The sequence below is a fragment of the Cricetulus griseus genome, chromosome 7 (assembly GCF_003668045.3).
Source record: "Cricetulus griseus strain 17A/GY chromosome 7, alternate assembly CriGri-PICRH-1.0, whole genome shotgun sequence".
Lineage (NCBI taxonomy): Eukaryota > Metazoa > Chordata > Mammalia > Rodentia > Cricetidae > Cricetulus > Cricetulus griseus.
In genome coordinates, this window is record NC_048600.1 from 91556332 (window position 1) to 91572159 (window position 15828).

Below are 15828 nucleotides of genomic sequence, written 5' to 3' on the forward strand. Positions count from 1 at the left end.
GGCCCAACCCAGTCTTGGGGTGTCTGGAAGCCACCTCCACCCCAGAAGAGACCATATGCCAAGCAAGCATTTGATAATTTTATTGGCGCTATTTTCAAACCTTTGAGAAACTGGTCGAGTCTGGCCTGCTACTTTTTTCCTCAGTCTAGGTCTGGGAAATGGCCTGGGGTAAGGGGCAACCTTCTGCAGGATCCCCTCAGCAACCACTCAGTAGCTCCAGCACTCTCTCCCTGGGATGGGGGGGGGGGGCGCCCTCCCAGAGGTTGAGCAAACCCCTGCCTCAGGAATGACAGAAATGGGGACTCCCTTCAACCTCAAGCTATGCAGAGATTAGGCAGGCCCAATAGCCAGTCCAAACAAGCCCTGGCTTGCCCTGCTCCAAAGCATGGCATCAGTCTCCACGAGGACACTACACAGCCAGGGACTTCTTTTTAACCAGGCTTGGGGTGTGTATGTGTGTGTGTGCTTTTTAGCAAAAACTTTGAAGACCGTCCTGCTGTTAATTCCTGCCAGACTGGAGCCTGGAGACACAGAGTGAGATAAGGAGTTTGGGGCAGCGGCTTGGATGAACAAAGTGGCCTTTCCACCTCACTGATGACACAATCCAGGACGCTGGAAACAGTGGTTCCTTAGGCACCTGCATTTTTCAGAACTCTCAGAGGTGGTCTGATTCTTGGATAATCCTGTTGCCTCAGGGGGGAACTGGTTCGTCTGTGACAGCTGGAGAATATCAAAAAGAAGCTCCTGCAGCCCTTCTGGAGGCAATGCCTACAGCAAGCATCATCCACCTTTGATCTCATTGAGCCCTGGAGCCAAAACCCTCCTGCCAGACCAGAAATGGAGGTTTAATATCAACTGGATTCAGGAAGTATTAGAAGAAATTATTCCAGTGAGGCCTGGAGAGCAATACTGGCAGCTCTTGCTCACCCAGGCTGGAAGCTTGGTGTTTTACACATCCCCTTCCTATTCCCCAATGGTTCTGCTTTCACTTTTCTGGGGGCAGAAAATTGTGCTGGGTAATTTGAGTTGTAACTACTGAAGATGGAGTAAGGAGTAGAAGAGAGCTGGGTTAACCCCGTGGTGTTGGTGAGACAGGAAAAGGAAACTCACATCGAACAGCCAAGAGAGTGTTCCCATGGCAGCAGGACACTGAAGTCACCATGTAAGGAAGAGTCTCGTCCAGCTGCACTGGCCTAGGGAGTCCAGCATCCTCATCCCTCCTTCCCAGTCGACCTCGGGCTCCTTTGCCCCAAGAATACACTTCCCCTTCTGCCAAGAATTAAAGAGAAGGGGCACAGTCTAAGCTAGCAGCCAAACACTAGACAGTAGGACTGACTCTAAGGGGAAGTGCGTCCATCACCCACCACATGCTTTCCACGTCCACTCTCATCCTGCTCACTCTCACCTGCCCCAATGGCTACAGTGAAGGCGTCCCCACAGGCCACCATCACCATCTTGATGCCCTCTAGGCCTTGGACCCGACAGGGCACCCTGCTGGCCCGCCGAGAACTGGTGCCCAATTGCCCGTGCTGATTGCTGCCAAAAGTATAGCAGTCACCGGAGGCTGTGGGGATGGGAAGAAAATAAAGGAAAGGGCACTTGAACAGAAGTCTGGAGGAGGCCAGGTGAATCCCCCTTAGGCCTCCCAGGCCTGGGTCCTACTCACCAGTCACAGCAGCGGAATGAGCAGTGCCCAGGTCCACACACAGCAGGGGCTCCCGGTCCAGAGGTGCAGAGCCCAGTGGTGTGAAGCTCAGGGCCTCCTCCACTTGCTGGTGGGAATCAGGCTCCTCATCCAGGGATAGGTGATCCAAGCCTAGTTTGTTAAACCTAAGGATGGAGCCAGAAGCCGTAAGTTTGTATAGGCTGCCTTTCTCCCACTAGTCTCTGCAGGGATTGCTAGGATCTGTCCCACCAGGAGAATATCCTACCCTGAGTTGAACCAAATAGTAGTTTTATCCCTCTTTAGTTCTGATCCTTGGAAGGAGGGACGCAATAAGGATTGGAATACTTTGTAGCTAAGGAGGGTAGAAAGGCAGGCCTATCCCTTCAATGCCTCTACTTACCTGTTACTTCCACAGGCCAGGACCCTGCCAGGCAAGGTGATGATCATGGAAGAGTCAATACCACAAACAACTCTTTGAGCTTCCTGCCCTACGGGCACAGGCACCTGCTGGGGGCAGCTATGGGACTCCCTGGTTCCTAGACCAAGCCTCCCTACAAGAAAAAAAAAACAAAAACAAAAACAAAAAACCAAGAAGGGGTTAGTTTGAACTTTAAAGATGGTAATGTCAGGAAAAGAGGATGAGTGTGGCTGTTCTCAGCTGGAATGCTTTTCTTAGGACCTACTGCTGGCTGACATCCTTTAAAGCCTTGCTTTTAATTCCAGCAGCAGCTGGGTGTGATGAAGCACACCTCTAATCAACCATAGCACTCAGGATGCTGACACTGGAGGGCTACCATTAATATGAGGTAAACCTGGGCTACAGTGAATTCCAGGCTAGCTGAAGCTACACAGAAAGGTTCTGTCTCAAAAAACAGGCCGGGAAGATGGCTCAGCAGTTAAGAGCACTGGCTGCTCTTATAGAGGACCCAAGTTTAATTCCAGCACCACATGACAGCTCACAACTGTCTGCAACTCCAGTTCCAGGTGATCCAACACCCTCACACAGACAAAAACATGCAGACAAAACACCAGTGCACATAAAAAATACATAATTTGAAAACAAACAAAATTTTAGAAATCCTGACACTTAAAAGGCTGAGAGCAATAAAGGAAGTTTCAGGTGAGACAGCCTCATAAAAAGGAAAAAGCCCTATCCAAATGCCACCTGCTTCCCCAGGTTGACATTGCCCTCTTTAATTCCAGTGTTAATATTTGCTATAGCCTTCGTGTCCTCCAGCATCTCCTCCATCCTGCCTCCAACACACACACACTTTCTACTTGAGACCTCCAGTTCAGGAACCCATCTATGACATCACGATTCTTAGTGCCTAGCCGGGTGGGCTGTGGGTATAGGTCATACTTATTACTATGTGCACAGTTTGTATCCCAGCATTGCAAAGACAAGTACTGTCAGAAGAACAAAATGTCCCTTATGCCATAACCCTGAATGAATCCACATTTTGTTTTTTTGTTTGTTTGTTTTGAGACAGGGTTTCAGCCAGTCAGTGGTGGTGCATGCCTTTAATCCTAGCACTCAGGAGGCAGAGGCAAGCGGATCTTTGTGAGTTCAAGGCCAGCCTGGTCTACAGAGTGAGTTCCAGGACAGCTAGAGCTACACAGAGAAACCCTGTCTTTAGGGGGGAAGAAAGAGAGAGACAGGGTTTCACTATGTAGCCCTGGCTAATCTGGAACTTGCTATGTAGACCAGGCTAGCCTTGAGTGCTGGGATTAAAGGCATGCACCACCACATCTGGCAACTATCATTCATCTTATCAATTCAACATCTAACAAGGAGTGAACACATGGAGCTATGAAATAGTGGTTTGTCCAATGAATGAATAGAACAAGAGGGAAAAAAACAGGAAGGAAAGAACAGGCCATGGAGAGCAAGATGGATGGAAAAAGTTGTGAGAGGGATCCTAAAGCCTGGAGCTGGCTTACCACCGTCTCCTCGGCCCCAAGCAAACAGCTCTCCGTCTGTGGACAGGGCCAGGACATGAGAGGCACCACAGGCCACCTGTACCATCTCATAGCCCAGCAGGGCTTCCACAATGGTGGGCTAGAGAGAGGGAGAAAAGTAGGGTGATTGAGGTGTGTCGGATTTGTTTCCTCCCTTGCAAGCAGGAAGTTAGAAGCTGCAAATTCTCAGAAGGTTAACTGTCTCTTTAACACCAACCGCATACATTCACGGCATGCAGAGACAGCAACAGGTGGGAAGCTTTCTGTACTTCCCCTGATCTGACCCACAACAGGTGCAGCCTGGGAGCTGGTGGGACATGTGGCTCCTGGGAACTCCCCTGCCCCCAATCGGCTATCAGCTCTCAGAAGAGGGCTCCCTGGCATCCTCTCACTTCTCCTCTTCAGGGTACATGCATCACCCACCTGGCTGATGTCAGTGAGGTTGCCATGGCCTAAACATCCGTTGCTGCCACTGCCAAAGGTCATGATGATGCCTCGGTCTGAGAGGAGGGCAGTGAAAACGTAAGAGTTGTGGATCTGCATTTCGGGTGTTTTGGTTCACTTATGGTTGGAGGAGGGGGACAATACTGGGAGCTAAGTGGGGCATAGTAGCATGCCCCTTTAATCCCAGCACTCCAGAGGTAGAGGCAGACAGATCTCTGTGAGTTCAGAGTTTGAGGCCAGCCTGGTCTACAAGAGCTAGTTCCAAGACAGCCTCCAAAGCCACAGAGAAACCCTGTCTCAAAAAACAAACAAACAAACAAACAAACAAACAAAAAATAGAATGCTTGCTCACAAGGTCCTTGATTCAATCTCCAGTGAGAGAGAGGGAGAATTGAAAGGGAAAAGAGAAGATATTGAAAAGGGGCTGGAAGGGCAGGAAAGGCATAGATGGGTCTCCTTCCAAAGTGTAATTTTGGACTAGTGAGAGCCTTACTTTCCCCATCTGTCAAATGGGGATACTACAACATGCTCACTGCCAGGCCTACTGTGCCAGGAGAGGGCGTTGGAATCAGCAAATAGAAGCAGTAATCCTTAAGGGGAGAGTAGTTTTGGGATGAGGGAAGTTGCACTGTCTGGCTTTCTCCTGTCTCCAGAGTACTCCCCTGACAAGCTCACCAGTCAGGCAAGCCGTGAACAGGTCCCCGCAGGCCACATGCTTGATGGTCACACCCGACTGGCCCTCCAGGAAACGTGAGATGAACTGCGGCTGAGGCTGTTCCACTGCCCCTGGGAGGAGCGTGCCTCCTCCAGTGCCTAGGGGCGGGGCCTGCAGGGGAGTGGGCGGTGCCTGAGGATCCCAACTCCACTTCTGGTCTCCTACCCTCACAAGAACAAGCCCACTGCCAACCTGACCTCCCATAGGATGAGGCGCCCAGAGCGGGTAACACCAGCCTTCTGCGTGCGTCCTGCGGACACCTGGACCACTTCAGTGTTGAGCATCGGGAGCCTCAGGGGGACGCTAAGGCCACCACCCCACGCATACACCGAAGACAGTGGTGGTGGGATGGCTGGTCTCACGGGTCCCCGGGGAATACCTGCAAGGACAGTGTGAGGTCTGTTAAACTAGTGGAAATGGTAGGGAGTCCCAGGAGCTCCAGTGGCTGGTCCCCACTCACCCCTGCATCGAGCACTGGTGGCCCTGCTCCCTGTGCTGCCAGGGGCCATGGGTGGTCCTGGGGCCAGGGACTTCTCTGCCCTGCAGGATACAGAAGGGCCTCAGGACACGTCCTGTCCCTGGCAGTCCTATGTGACTACATAACGAAGGGTTAGCTCTAGACCTCCTGTGTTCCCATTGGGTGCCCTCCCCTAAGGCCCAGGACCCATCTCCCTGCACAGGCCTCCGCATACGGACGCTGCCCACATCGGTGTGGAGGTTGAGGAGGGCCCGGATGCAGAGGGGTTGCGCCATGATGTGACTGAGGGGTGGCCGCTGTGCAGGCTCCAGGCTGAGCAGACTCAGGACAAGCTGGCGCAGCTCAGGGCTGTACCGGTCAGAAATGGGCGCAAAGGTGCCACTCATAATCTTCAGCACCAGGGCTGGCAAGTTCTGTGAAGGCACCACATGTAGGGATGGCCAGAGTGCTGGGTTAGGCTCTTAGGTGAGGAGGGCAGTTCCCCCACTGAGAGAATAAAAACAGGTCTACGCTCAAGGTACCCAGTCTCATCAGAGAAGGCAAAATGGTAGAAGAGTCTAACACTGCTTCAGAACTTCCTAGTCTGATAAGAAAGTTTCAGCTATGTCCTCAGAAATCCCAGGTGCTTTAGGAACCTCCAGGCTAGCTCTTGGGAATGTCTCTAATCTGATGTCAGGGATCACATCCACTCCCTTAGGAATTCTCAGGCTAAAACAGGACTCAAGCCCTACCCTAGTCTGAGCTGAGCAAGGGAGAGGCACAGCCCTACCCTGGGGTAACCCACCAGCAGGTGAGGGACTGACATGACTCAGCCAGCCACAAGAGAAGGGAACACAGAAGTGGTCAGAGCTATGGCAGAGGAGTTGGGGGTTCTGAGTCCCTCAGGGGTATCTGTACTCACCGCAGCCTCGAAGGCTCTCTTGAGGCTGGCCAGCTCATACAAGACACAGCCCAGAGCCCAGATGTCACTCTTCTGGTTGTAGGGCTTGCCCTCACACAGCTCGGGGGAGATGTAGCATGGAGTGCCCACCACCTGCAGGAGGGAAGTCTGTATTACAGCCCTGGGAAGAGAGGAACAGAGGATAGCTTCTCAAAGCAGGCCAAGGGGCTTTCTCTCGCAGGCCCACGTAAGGGAAGAGGAAGAGGCAGGAATGCAGAGTAAGCCTCAGTGTCCCCCCACATCCAGGCACCGTGTAGGCCTTGCTCTTGCTGCTGAGGATCTTAGAGATGCCAAAGTCACCGATCTTGACGATCATGCGGTGTTTGTCAAGAAGGATGTTCTGGGTCTTGAGGTCCCGATGCAGGATGAGGTGCGTGTGCACGTGATGGAGGGCAAGCAGGATCTGCACGAAGAAGTGCAGGATGGTCTCCTCCTCGAGCAGGGAATTGCAGCGCTTCTGGATGAACTCAGCCAGTGTGCCACCTGCCGCCCAGAGAACTAAGCAAGAGCTGGACTTTTCCACACTGGGAACAACCCACTGCTTTAACACAACAGGACACTGGGACCAGAGAGGGCAAGGAGCCTGTCAGGGTCACACGAGTGGGGCCACAACGCTATCCCTCTTTCCCAGAGGGAAACCACCTCATGGTGTCCAGCTATCCTGGGAGGGAAAGGTCCTCTAGGCTGAGGCAAGGTATCTGGCCTACCTGGTGCATATTCCATGGCAATCATGAGGGCCTTGTCCTCTAGAAAGTTCTCATAGTACTCGATGACATTGGGGTGGTTGAGCAGCTTGAGCACCTGGCACTCATTCTGTGCCGACTGTCGCTCCTCCTTGGTCATCTGTTCCACTGGGATCTGCTTGATGATCACCAGCTTCTGGTCAGCTTTGCGGAGACACAGGTGCACAATCCTAGGGACACAGAACACGCAACACCTAAGCTTAGGGCAGCCCATAGACCACATGCTCTTTAAACGACCGAGCTGGGCCTGGTGGAGGCTGAAGAGGACCTGGAGGTCAAGGCCAGTCTGACAAGACCCAGGCTCAAGAACAAGAAGAAAGGTCTGGAGAGATAGCTCAACACCCACTTCAGTAGGCTCAAAACAACCTGTGACTCCAGCTTCAAAGGATCTGATGGCTTCTTCTGGACTCCACAGGTGGCATTCACTCACACAAAAAATTTAATTAAAAATAAACCTTGGGGGGCTGGAGAGATGGCTCAGAGGTTAAGAGCACTGACTGCTCTTCCGTAGGTCCTGAGTTCAATTCCCAGCAACCACGTGGTGGCTCACAACTATCCGTTATGAGACCTGGTACCCTCTTCTGCTATCCAGATATACATGGAAGCAGAATGTTGTATACATAATAAATAAAATCTTAATAAATAAATAAATAAATAAATAAAATAAACCTTGGGCTGGAGGGATGCGTTCAGCAATTCAGAGCACTGGCTGCTTTTCCAGAGGGCCCAGGTTTGGATCCCAAAACCCACATGGCCGCTCACAACTGTCTGAAATTCCAGTCCAGAGGATCCAACTCCATCTTCTGGCTTCCACATGCACTCCATGAACATTTCAAATATCCATATATGCATACAAAATACTCATGCATGCATATGATATAAAATAATCAAATCTTGGGGCTGGAGAGATGGCTCAGAGGTTAAGAGCACTGCTTGCTCTTCCAAAGGTCCTGAGTTTAATTCCCAGCAACCACATGGTGGCTCACAACCATCCGTTAGGAGATCTGGTGCCTTCTTCTGGTGTGCAGATATACATAGAAGCAGAATGTTGTATACATAATAAATAAATAAAATCTTTAAAAAATAATAATAATCAAATCTTAAAAATCTCAGGCTGGGAATTAGTGGTGTATGCCTTTAATCCCAGCACTCTGAAGGGGGAGACAGGCAAATCTGTAAATTTGAGGCCAATTTAGCTTACAGAGCTACTTCTAGGACAGCCAAAGACCAAAGCTATAAGGCTACATAAAGAAACTATGTCTCAAAGCAAAAACTCTAAAAATAAATAAATAATTGTGGTGTATGTATATAATCCTAGCACTCTGGGAGACAGAGACAAGAGGAAACGGATTCAGCATTTCAAGACCATCCTTAGCCACATAGCCTGAAGTCCATGAGACCCTGTCTCAAAACAAGGCCAGTGAGCTGACTCAGTGGGTAAGAAGGTGTTTACTAACCAAGCCTCATCCCAAACCCACCCATTTGGTCTGAATCAATTCCCACAAGTTGCCTTCTGACTTCTACACTTCTATGAAAGAACCCACCACTGGGCATTGTGAGGCATGCCTTTAATCAGAAGGCAGAGACAGGAGAATATTTGGGAGTTCAAAGCCAGCCTGGTCTACAGAGCAAAATTCCACAACAGCCAAAGTGATGTTTTTTTTTGTTTTTTTGTTTTTTTTTTTTGGTTTTCTAGACAGGGTTTCTCAGTGGCTGTCCTGGAACTAGCTCTTGCAGACCAGCCTGATCTCGAATTCACAGAGATCCTCCTACCTCTGTTTCCCAGTGCTGGGACTGAAGGTGTGTGCCACCACTGCCCAGCTTGGGAATTTTACTTTTCAAACCTATGTTTTCGGTCTTACCAGCATTACATCCTTATAAATAAATCTGTTCAATGCATTGTAATCTCATTTACAAAATAAAACTCTTTGTTTTTGTCTTAAGCTTTTTTTTTTTTTTAATATTTATTTATTTATTATGTATACAGTATTCTGTCTGCATGTATCCCTGAAGGCCAGAAGAGGGCACCAGATCTCATTATAGATGGTTGTGAGCCATTATGTGGTTGCTGGGAATTGAACTCAGAACCTCTGGAAGAGCAGCCAGTGCTCTTAACTTCTGAGCCATCTCTCCAGCCCTGTCTTAAGCTTTTAAAAGTATTTTATGTGCATAAATATTTTGCCTTCCTGCATGTATGTGCTCACAGAGACCAGAGAGGGTGCTGAATCTGCTGGAACTAGAGTTTCAGATGGTTGTGAGCCACCATGTGGGTACTTGGAATAGAAATCAGTCATCTGTGAGAACAAGTGCTCTAAACCACTGAGTTAGCTTGAAATAGTGTTACTATGTAGCACAGGATGACCTTGAAAACTCACTGAGTCCCCTAGCTTGACATTATCTATCCTCAGCTTTTTTGTTTTTTGTTTTTTGTTTTTTGTTTTTTTTTTGGTTTTTCGAGACAGGGTTTCTCTGTGTAGCTTTGGAGCCTATCCTGGCACTCGCTCTGGAGACCAGGCTAGCCTCGAACTCACAGAGATCTGCCTGCCTCTGCCTCCCGAGCGCTGGGATTAAAGACATGCGCCACCAAAGCCCGGCATCCTCAGCTTTTTAAGTGCTGAGATTCAGGGTTTCTTTTTTTTTTTTTTCCCTTTTTTTCATTTTGTTTTGTTTTTTTGAGACAGAGTTTCTCTGTGTGGCTCTGGCTGTCCTGGAACTATCTCTATAGACCAGGCTGGCCTTGAACTCACAGAGATCTGCCTACCTCTGCCTTCCGAGTGCTGGGATGAAATCATGTGCCAGCACTGCCTGAGATGCCAGGTTTCTGAAATTGTTTTTGGAGTAGAGGTCTATAGGAAGAACTCAGACTTCAGAGCTATTGATAATTGAATTGCCTCTAGCAGTGACAATAGTTTCTTACTTTAAAAACTCCCCCTGTAGCCAGGCGGTGGTAGTGCACACTTTTAATCTCCAAACTCAGGAGGCAGAGGCAGGCGGATCTCTCTGAGTTCGAGGACAGCCTGGTCTACATGAGCTAGTTCCAGGACAGCCAAGGATACACAAGAGAAACCCTGTCTCAGAAAACAAAACAGAACAAAAAGTGTCCCCTGGCCTTCTAAAACAGTCCCCATCACTCCCATTGCTTTTAGATCTAAACTCTACATTGCAGACATAATGACACTTGGTTTAGTTTCCTAGTACTGGGGATCAAATCCTGGACCATCTAACACTGGGCTACAGCCCTAACCTGAGGATGTCCTTGTAAAATGTACATGGATCATATTAGGTCACTCCATTGCCTTTTTTTCAGAGACACAATCTCATATAGCCCAGGCTGACTTTGAACTTGCTATGAAGCACATACATTGAGCTGAAGGAATTGAAATTCCTATCCTCAGGCTTCCACCAATGGTGCTGGGATTACAGGTATGGGCCACCACACCCCATTCCAGCTTTAAAACTCTTCTCTGGTTTGGGGTGAAGCTCTATGACACTGAATTCAATCCCTAGCACAAACAAGAACAAAAAAAACCCTCTCACCTTTATACTTCAATCAACTTCACCTCTTACTTCAATTTACAAGATCATAATCTGGTCCCGCCCTCCGTGACAGTCACATTCTTCACCTTGCCCACAACATTCCAACTAAACCAGTCTTTCTCCCCGTTTCTTGAATGCTATGTGTATTTTCCTGTGGAGGATCTTTGCAAATGCTGCTTCATCTGCTAGAAAAACTCTGCCTGTCCTAATCTCTTTAAGTCTTGACTGTACATCTCACCTCCTAGAAAATTCCTTTCCTGGTGACTCCTTAAGTTGCCTTTTGGTACTTAGAAATTAAGCCCAAGCATGCTAGGCGGGAGCTCTACCACCTCCTCAGTCCCCCCTTTTTCTTTTTATAAAATTTGAGATGGATAGCACTAAGTTGCCCAGGCTGGCCTTCAGCTAGTTATGTAGTCCAGGCTTGCCCAACATGTACCATAAAAACTGGCTTGCTGTCTTTCGTTTTTTTTGTTTTTTTTGTTTTTTTTTTTTTTTTTTTTTTGGTTTTTCGAAATAGGGTTTCTCTGTGGCTTTGAAGGCTGTCCTGGAACTTGTAGACCATGCTGGTCTCGAACTCATAGAGATCCTCCTGCCTCTGCCTCCCGAGTGCTGGGACTAAAGGCGTGTGCCACCAACGCCCGGCTTTATTTTTCTCTTTTGGAGACAATCTCTACATAGACCAAGTTGGCCTCGAATTCACAACAATGCTCTTACATTTGCTCCCAAGTACTGGAATTACAGGCACATACCATCCCATCTGATGTACGACCTCTTAATAACTAACTGTTCAAACTTTCATTCACTGCTTATACAATATCTTGTTTATTTGTATCAATTTCCTATGGTTCTAAGTAGGTAAAGGGAAGTACCACGCCTGTTTTGGTCATAGCTGTATATACACTCCGGGCAGTCTGACCTGTGCAGCTCATGCACATTATCAGTTGCAGCAAAGAACAAGCAATCAGCGGCAAGAACTATTTTCCAACAGCACTGTGGTCCGGTGGGCGTGATTTCGCCAGGGGCGGGGCCCCCGCCTAGACCTAAGGACAGGCTGCCTGGGCGGGGCATCCCGGAGGGGAGCTCTCGCTTCGGGGCGGGGCCAGCAGGACCAGGATTTCTTGATCAGAATTGGGGTTTATTTTCTTTGTCCCGTAGCATTTCCTCCCCAAAGCCCTGGCTCACCCGAAGGCACCTCTTCCCACCACTCGAATCCGCTCGTACTTCTCCATCTCATGTCTCAGAAACGCTTGTGGCATTCCAGTGCGGCGCGTGCGCGGACCCGCCCATCCGGGAGCTCCGCCTCCTCGCCGTAGGCCTTTCTCAGGGCGGAGCCGACGGAACGGGGGGCGTAGGTTAAAGCCCGCGCCTTTTCTTTGACTGTAAGTCGCGTTTTCCCCTCGGCCCTGCCCCCGACGACGGGGAGGTGGAGGATAGGCGCTCCGGGTTCCTCGGCGAGCCCCTCGGTGCTCGGCTCAGTACAACCACTTTGCACGCGCGTAACTTGGCACGGGTCGTTAGACCGGAGCGATGCGGCGCTCGCCTAAGTTGCCCCGCGCAAACAAGATCGTGCCCCAAAGGTCGAATGGGAGTGGGAGGCGAGCACGGAGTCCCCGCTGCCTAGGCGTGGCACTAATTCAGCAGCATCAAGGGATTCCTTTCTGGCACGTAAAGGATCAGCCGAGAGCGTGCTGTGTTTGCCAAGGCAGAAACCGGGAAAGCCCCAGACGGACAAACTGATTCACCTGGAGAGAAGGTGACGTGGTCCCCTGGGTGTCACAACTACTCAGAACCCCGAACTAAACGCTGCCGTCAGGGGACCCAGTGTTCGGTGCTCATCTGGAACCTCTTGGGGGTGAGATGGAATAGAAGTAAACCTCTACCCCAAAGTGTCAGGGTGGGGGAAACCGAGAGGGTTCCCCGCTTCTGTGCAGAGATGGTAGGCTCGTTAGTTAGCGTCGCTGCTAGGGGTTCGACACCGCGTCTCTAAGGGAGATATGAAACCCTAGAGTTCAGGAGGTGGTCGTTAGCTAAGGATTAATGTCCCTATTTCTGAATGGGTGAGGAAGGCGTGGGAGGGGATGTTTATCTTTTGTCCCCGCCCCGCCCCAAAGTAGCCTACGTGGAAAGACCGGAGGGAACCTGCGGTCACTGGCTCAGGCCGGAGTCCTCTGGTAGACAGGCTTTCCAGTGAGGCAGCTGGGAACTCGGGAGCACAAAAGGGGGTAAACCGCTCACCCAAGACATCAAAACCATGCTGTCACTTAGTAACCGACTGGGCCTTGAGTGACCCTGGAGCCTCATGGGGGTTAATGTGTAACCCTGGCACCATCGGGGGACCACAGCAAACACCCAAAAGGCTTTGGTCCCTGCGTGTCCGAGCCTGGGTTTCTAGTTTTTGTCCTTTTGAGACGCTGTTCTTCTAGTCCCCACTTTGCGCCCGCGTCCTCCACTTCCACCTCCCTAAAGTACACCCCTTCACTTCCCGCCCCGGCTCAAGGCCGCTGCTTTTCTTCCTTCGGGTCTGCTTATCCCGCTCCTCAGAACTGCCTTACTCATTGTGTGGCTGGTTGGAGCCCGCACCACGGTGAGGACAGGCTGACACCTAGTGGCCAGAAGCCGCAACTGCTTCGGGCCACTGCCCTGGAGAGAGGGTCACCCCAGCTGTCTCGGCAAATCCGCAGCCTTCCCCGCCCCAGCCTCCAAGGAGCCAGGAGAGGGTTGGGACTGTCTGAGGGAGGACTGTGACAGCCGCTAGGCTCCCGGAGCCCCAGAGCGGTGGGGAGGAGAGGTGTGATGATGGGTGACTCAACAGTTCCTAAGCACCATTCGTGCGGGGCGCGGGAGAGACAGGCAAACACGTCGGTCTAGGTCCTGGAGAGGAATCGAGGCTGGGCGGAGCCTTGATCCGAGGCATCGCTCCCGATTGCCCAGGACCAGAATTTAACCGACCCCGCTGTGTGATGGTCCCGCCCTGAAAAGAGTTGAGACGAGCGAGCGTTCTCGAGGTACCCGCCCAGGGTGAGGGAGCCGGTGGCCGTAGAGAAAGTGTGGAAGTACGCTCGAGGGGGGCCGAGGACGCCTTCGGCTGTCGGGAGGCGCCAGAGAGGGGTGCCGTGGCGACGATGGCGGGGACAACCCCTTCGCGCTCGAAGTCGGCGGCGGGATCCGGGCGGGGCCCCCGGGGACACGGGGCTCGCGCCCTCCTCGCGGCAGAGGCGTCCGAGGGGCGGGGGCAGGCGGCGGGGCGGGGCGGGGGCGCGGGCGGCAGGGGCGGGCAGAGGCCTCGCCGGGAGCGCGGGGAGGAGCGAAGGGGCCTTGAGGGCTCCGCGAAACTGTGGGTCTGGCGGCCCGCGGCGAGGCGATCGTGGCTCGCTGGCCAGAGACTGAGTAGTGTTCCCAGAACTGCCGGAGGAGTCGGCCTAGAGGGCGGACAGACAGACGGCAGGGAGGGCCAGCATGCACCTACTGTTGCACCCCGCCTGGCCGCTGCTCCTGGGCGCCACACTGACCTTCCGGGCACTCCGGCGCGCGCTCTGTCGCCTGCCTCTGCCTGCTCACGTGCGCACCGACCCCCTGCGCACCTGGCGTTGGCACAACCTACTCGTCTCCTTCACCCACTCCATTGTATCAGGGATCTGGGCACTGCTGTGGTGAGTGAACAACCCGGGGTATTGAGATGTCCGTGGGATCTTTCGCGGGGTGCTCGGACTGTTCTCCCTGTTGCTATTCCCATCACTCATGGGTGAACAGACGCCAAGGATCTCACCTGATTCCCTGTTTGGAAAACTACCCAACCAAGAACGGCTGTGGGAAACCCGAGGTGCCTGGGCTTCGGCCAAGCCCCTCCTCACTCTCCAGTCAGCCAATAGTGGGCGCCCAGAGTGCCCTGGGACTGACAAGTGTTGGGGGAGGCGAGGGTCCTTCGGGAGACTGCAACCGCGAGTGTCCCTTTTCTCCTTTTCAGCATATGGCAAACCCCTGAAATGCTGGTGGAGATTGAAACGGCGTGGTCACTTTCTGGCTATTTGCTTGTTTGCTTCTCTGCAGGTAGGTTATGCCCAAGGAGGCGGAGAGTAAGAGATTGGAAGGCGGTTAAGAGTTTTCAGTCTGTTCTTTCCCTACCCCTCCACTAGGATACTTCATCCACGACACGGTGGACATCGTGATTAGTAAACAGACCAGAGCTTCTTGGGAATACCTTGTTCATCATGTCATGGTAAGTGATGTGGTAACAGGAACGTGGTCACAACCCTTTGAACCAGGGAGGGAGGCCATATTACTAACCCCAGCAGGGTCCGACTTCTAGGCTGCCTAAGATTGTTGAGTGATTCTGCTCCCTATGGGGCCAGAGTGCCTTGGCTCACCTACTTACTATCTAGGTAAACAGACTAGGAATGTCCTGCAGAGCTGGACTCTAATGGACAAAGTCTAATTCTTGTGTGAGGGAACCCTTAGCATTTATGATTTGTTTTTTGAGCCCAGAAATGCTATGGCACCTATTTTAGTGTTCATGAATCTGCCCTTGTCCTGTCGCTTGTCCCCTAGGCTATGGGTGCCTTCTTCTCTGGTATCTTTTGGAAAAGCTTTGTTGGTGGTGGCGTCTTAACGCTACTGGTGGAGGTCAGCAACATCTTCCTCACCCTAAGGATGATGATGAAGATAAACAACGCCCAGGATCTCCTCCTCTACCGGGTCAACAAGTATGTCAACTTGGTCATGTACTTTCTCTTCCGCCTGGCCCCTCAGGTCTACCTCACTAAGTTCTTCCTGCAGTACGCTGGCCAGAGGACTCTGGGAACATTTTTGTTGGTCATCCTGCTCATGCTGGACTTGATGATCCTCATCTACTTTTCTCGACTCCTCCGCTCTGATTTCTGCCCTGAACGTGTGCCCAGACGCCAACACAAAGACAAATTCTTGACTGAGTGAGAAAGGATAACCCAGGACATGCGGCAGGGACAGCAAGCACAGCCAACAGTTTTGTAACATAAACTAGGGCTCTGCCTCAAGCCTGGGTGTGTTTTGGGGCCAGGCTTCCCACCTTGAGCCTACACCCACACTATTGAAAACACTAATGAAAGCTATTCTCTCAAGTCCTTCTTGGGCAAGGGGTGAGGGAAGCAGACGAACCGGTTGGGCATGGTAGGATGGGAGAGAAGACACTGTCCAAAAGCTAGTCAGCCCACACCACCCTGAAAATGGATGCTGACAACTCTAAAATAACCCCTCTGGTGTTGGTTTCACAACAGCCTCTTCCAGGGATAAAGGAAGGAACTCTTGTAAAGTCTGTGTTATGCACTTCTGAAGGAGGCATATTTCCTGACAACACTTGTCTGGAGTAATGAA

At 51.4% G+C, this 15828-nt stretch overlaps 2 protein-coding genes across 9 annotated transcripts; one reads left to right on the plus strand and one right to left on the minus strand.

The window, feature by feature from the left end:
* Positions 1-56: 56 nt before the first annotated feature.
* Nek8 (NIMA related kinase 8) lies at positions 57-11888 on the minus strand. Of its 4 annotated transcripts, none has more exons than XM_027426602.2 (15): positions 11665-11888; positions 6910-7115; positions 6453-6685; positions 6164-6295; positions 5467-5675; positions 5245-5324; positions 4982-5163; positions 4745-4895; positions 4049-4125; positions 3608-3725; positions 2067-2217; positions 1667-1830; positions 1406-1564; positions 1111-1269; positions 57-720 (listed from the first exon to the last, which is right to left on the minus strand). In XM_027426602.2, exons 1-15 carry the CDS (start codon positions 11736-11738, stop codon positions 692-694), a joined length of 2124 nt encoding a protein of 707 aa, XP_027282403.1. In that variant the 5' UTR covers positions 11739-11888; the 3' UTR covers positions 57-691. The 4 variants fall into 4 exon arrangements, with proteins under 4 accessions (XP_027282403.1, XP_035303905.1, XP_035303904.1 ...); XM_035448014.1 differs by having other exon boundaries at positions 3611-3725; positions 6453-6700; XM_035448013.1 differs by having other exon boundaries at positions 6453-6700.
* Positions 11816-15575, plus strand: Tlcd1 (TLC domain containing 1). Of its 5 annotated transcripts, none has more exons than XM_027426606.2 (4): positions 11816-11861; positions 14447-14529; positions 14616-14698; positions 15028-15575. In XM_027426606.2, exons 2-4 carry the CDS (start codon positions 14466-14468, stop codon positions 15409-15411), a joined length of 531 nt encoding a protein of 176 aa, XP_027282407.1. In that variant the 5' UTR covers positions 11816-11861; positions 14447-14465; the 3' UTR covers positions 15412-15575. The 5 variants fall into 5 exon arrangements, with proteins under 5 accessions (XP_027282407.1, XP_035303909.1, XP_035303908.1 ...); XM_035448018.1 differs by lacking the exon at positions 11816-11861 and adding an exon at positions 12116-12235 and having other exon boundaries at positions 15028-15568; XM_035448017.1 differs by lacking the exon at positions 11816-11861 and adding an exon at positions 12273-12334.
* The last annotated feature ends 253 nt before the right edge of the window (positions 15576-15828 follow it).

Bases quoted from the DNA above. Each gene is read 5' to 3' on its own strand.
- Tlcd1 (XM_027426605.2), top strand. From the start codon at position 13,939: ATGCACCTACTGTTGCACCCCGCCTGGCCGCTGCTCCTGGGCGCCACA. The intron at 14,133-14,446 runs GTGAGTGAACAA...TCTCCTTTTCAG, and splicing joins GGGATCTGGGCACTGCTGTG to CATATGGCAAACCCCTGAAA. The intron at 14,530-14,615 runs GTAGGTTATGCC...CCCCTCCACTAG, and splicing joins GCTTGTTTGCTTCTCTGCAG to GATACTTCATCCACGACACG.
- Nek8 (XM_035448013.1), bottom strand. From the start codon at position 11,738: ATGCCACAAGCGTTTCTGAGACATGAGATGGAGAAGTACGAGCGGATT. The intron at 7,116-11,664 runs GTGAGCCAGGGC...CTGTGTCCCTAG, and splicing joins GTGGGAAGAGGTGCCTTCGG to GATTGTGCACCTGTGTCTCC. The intron at 5,164-5,244 runs GTGAGTGGGGAC...CTGTCCTTGCAG, and splicing joins CACCAGTGCTCGATGCAGGG to GTATTCCCCGGGGACCCGTG.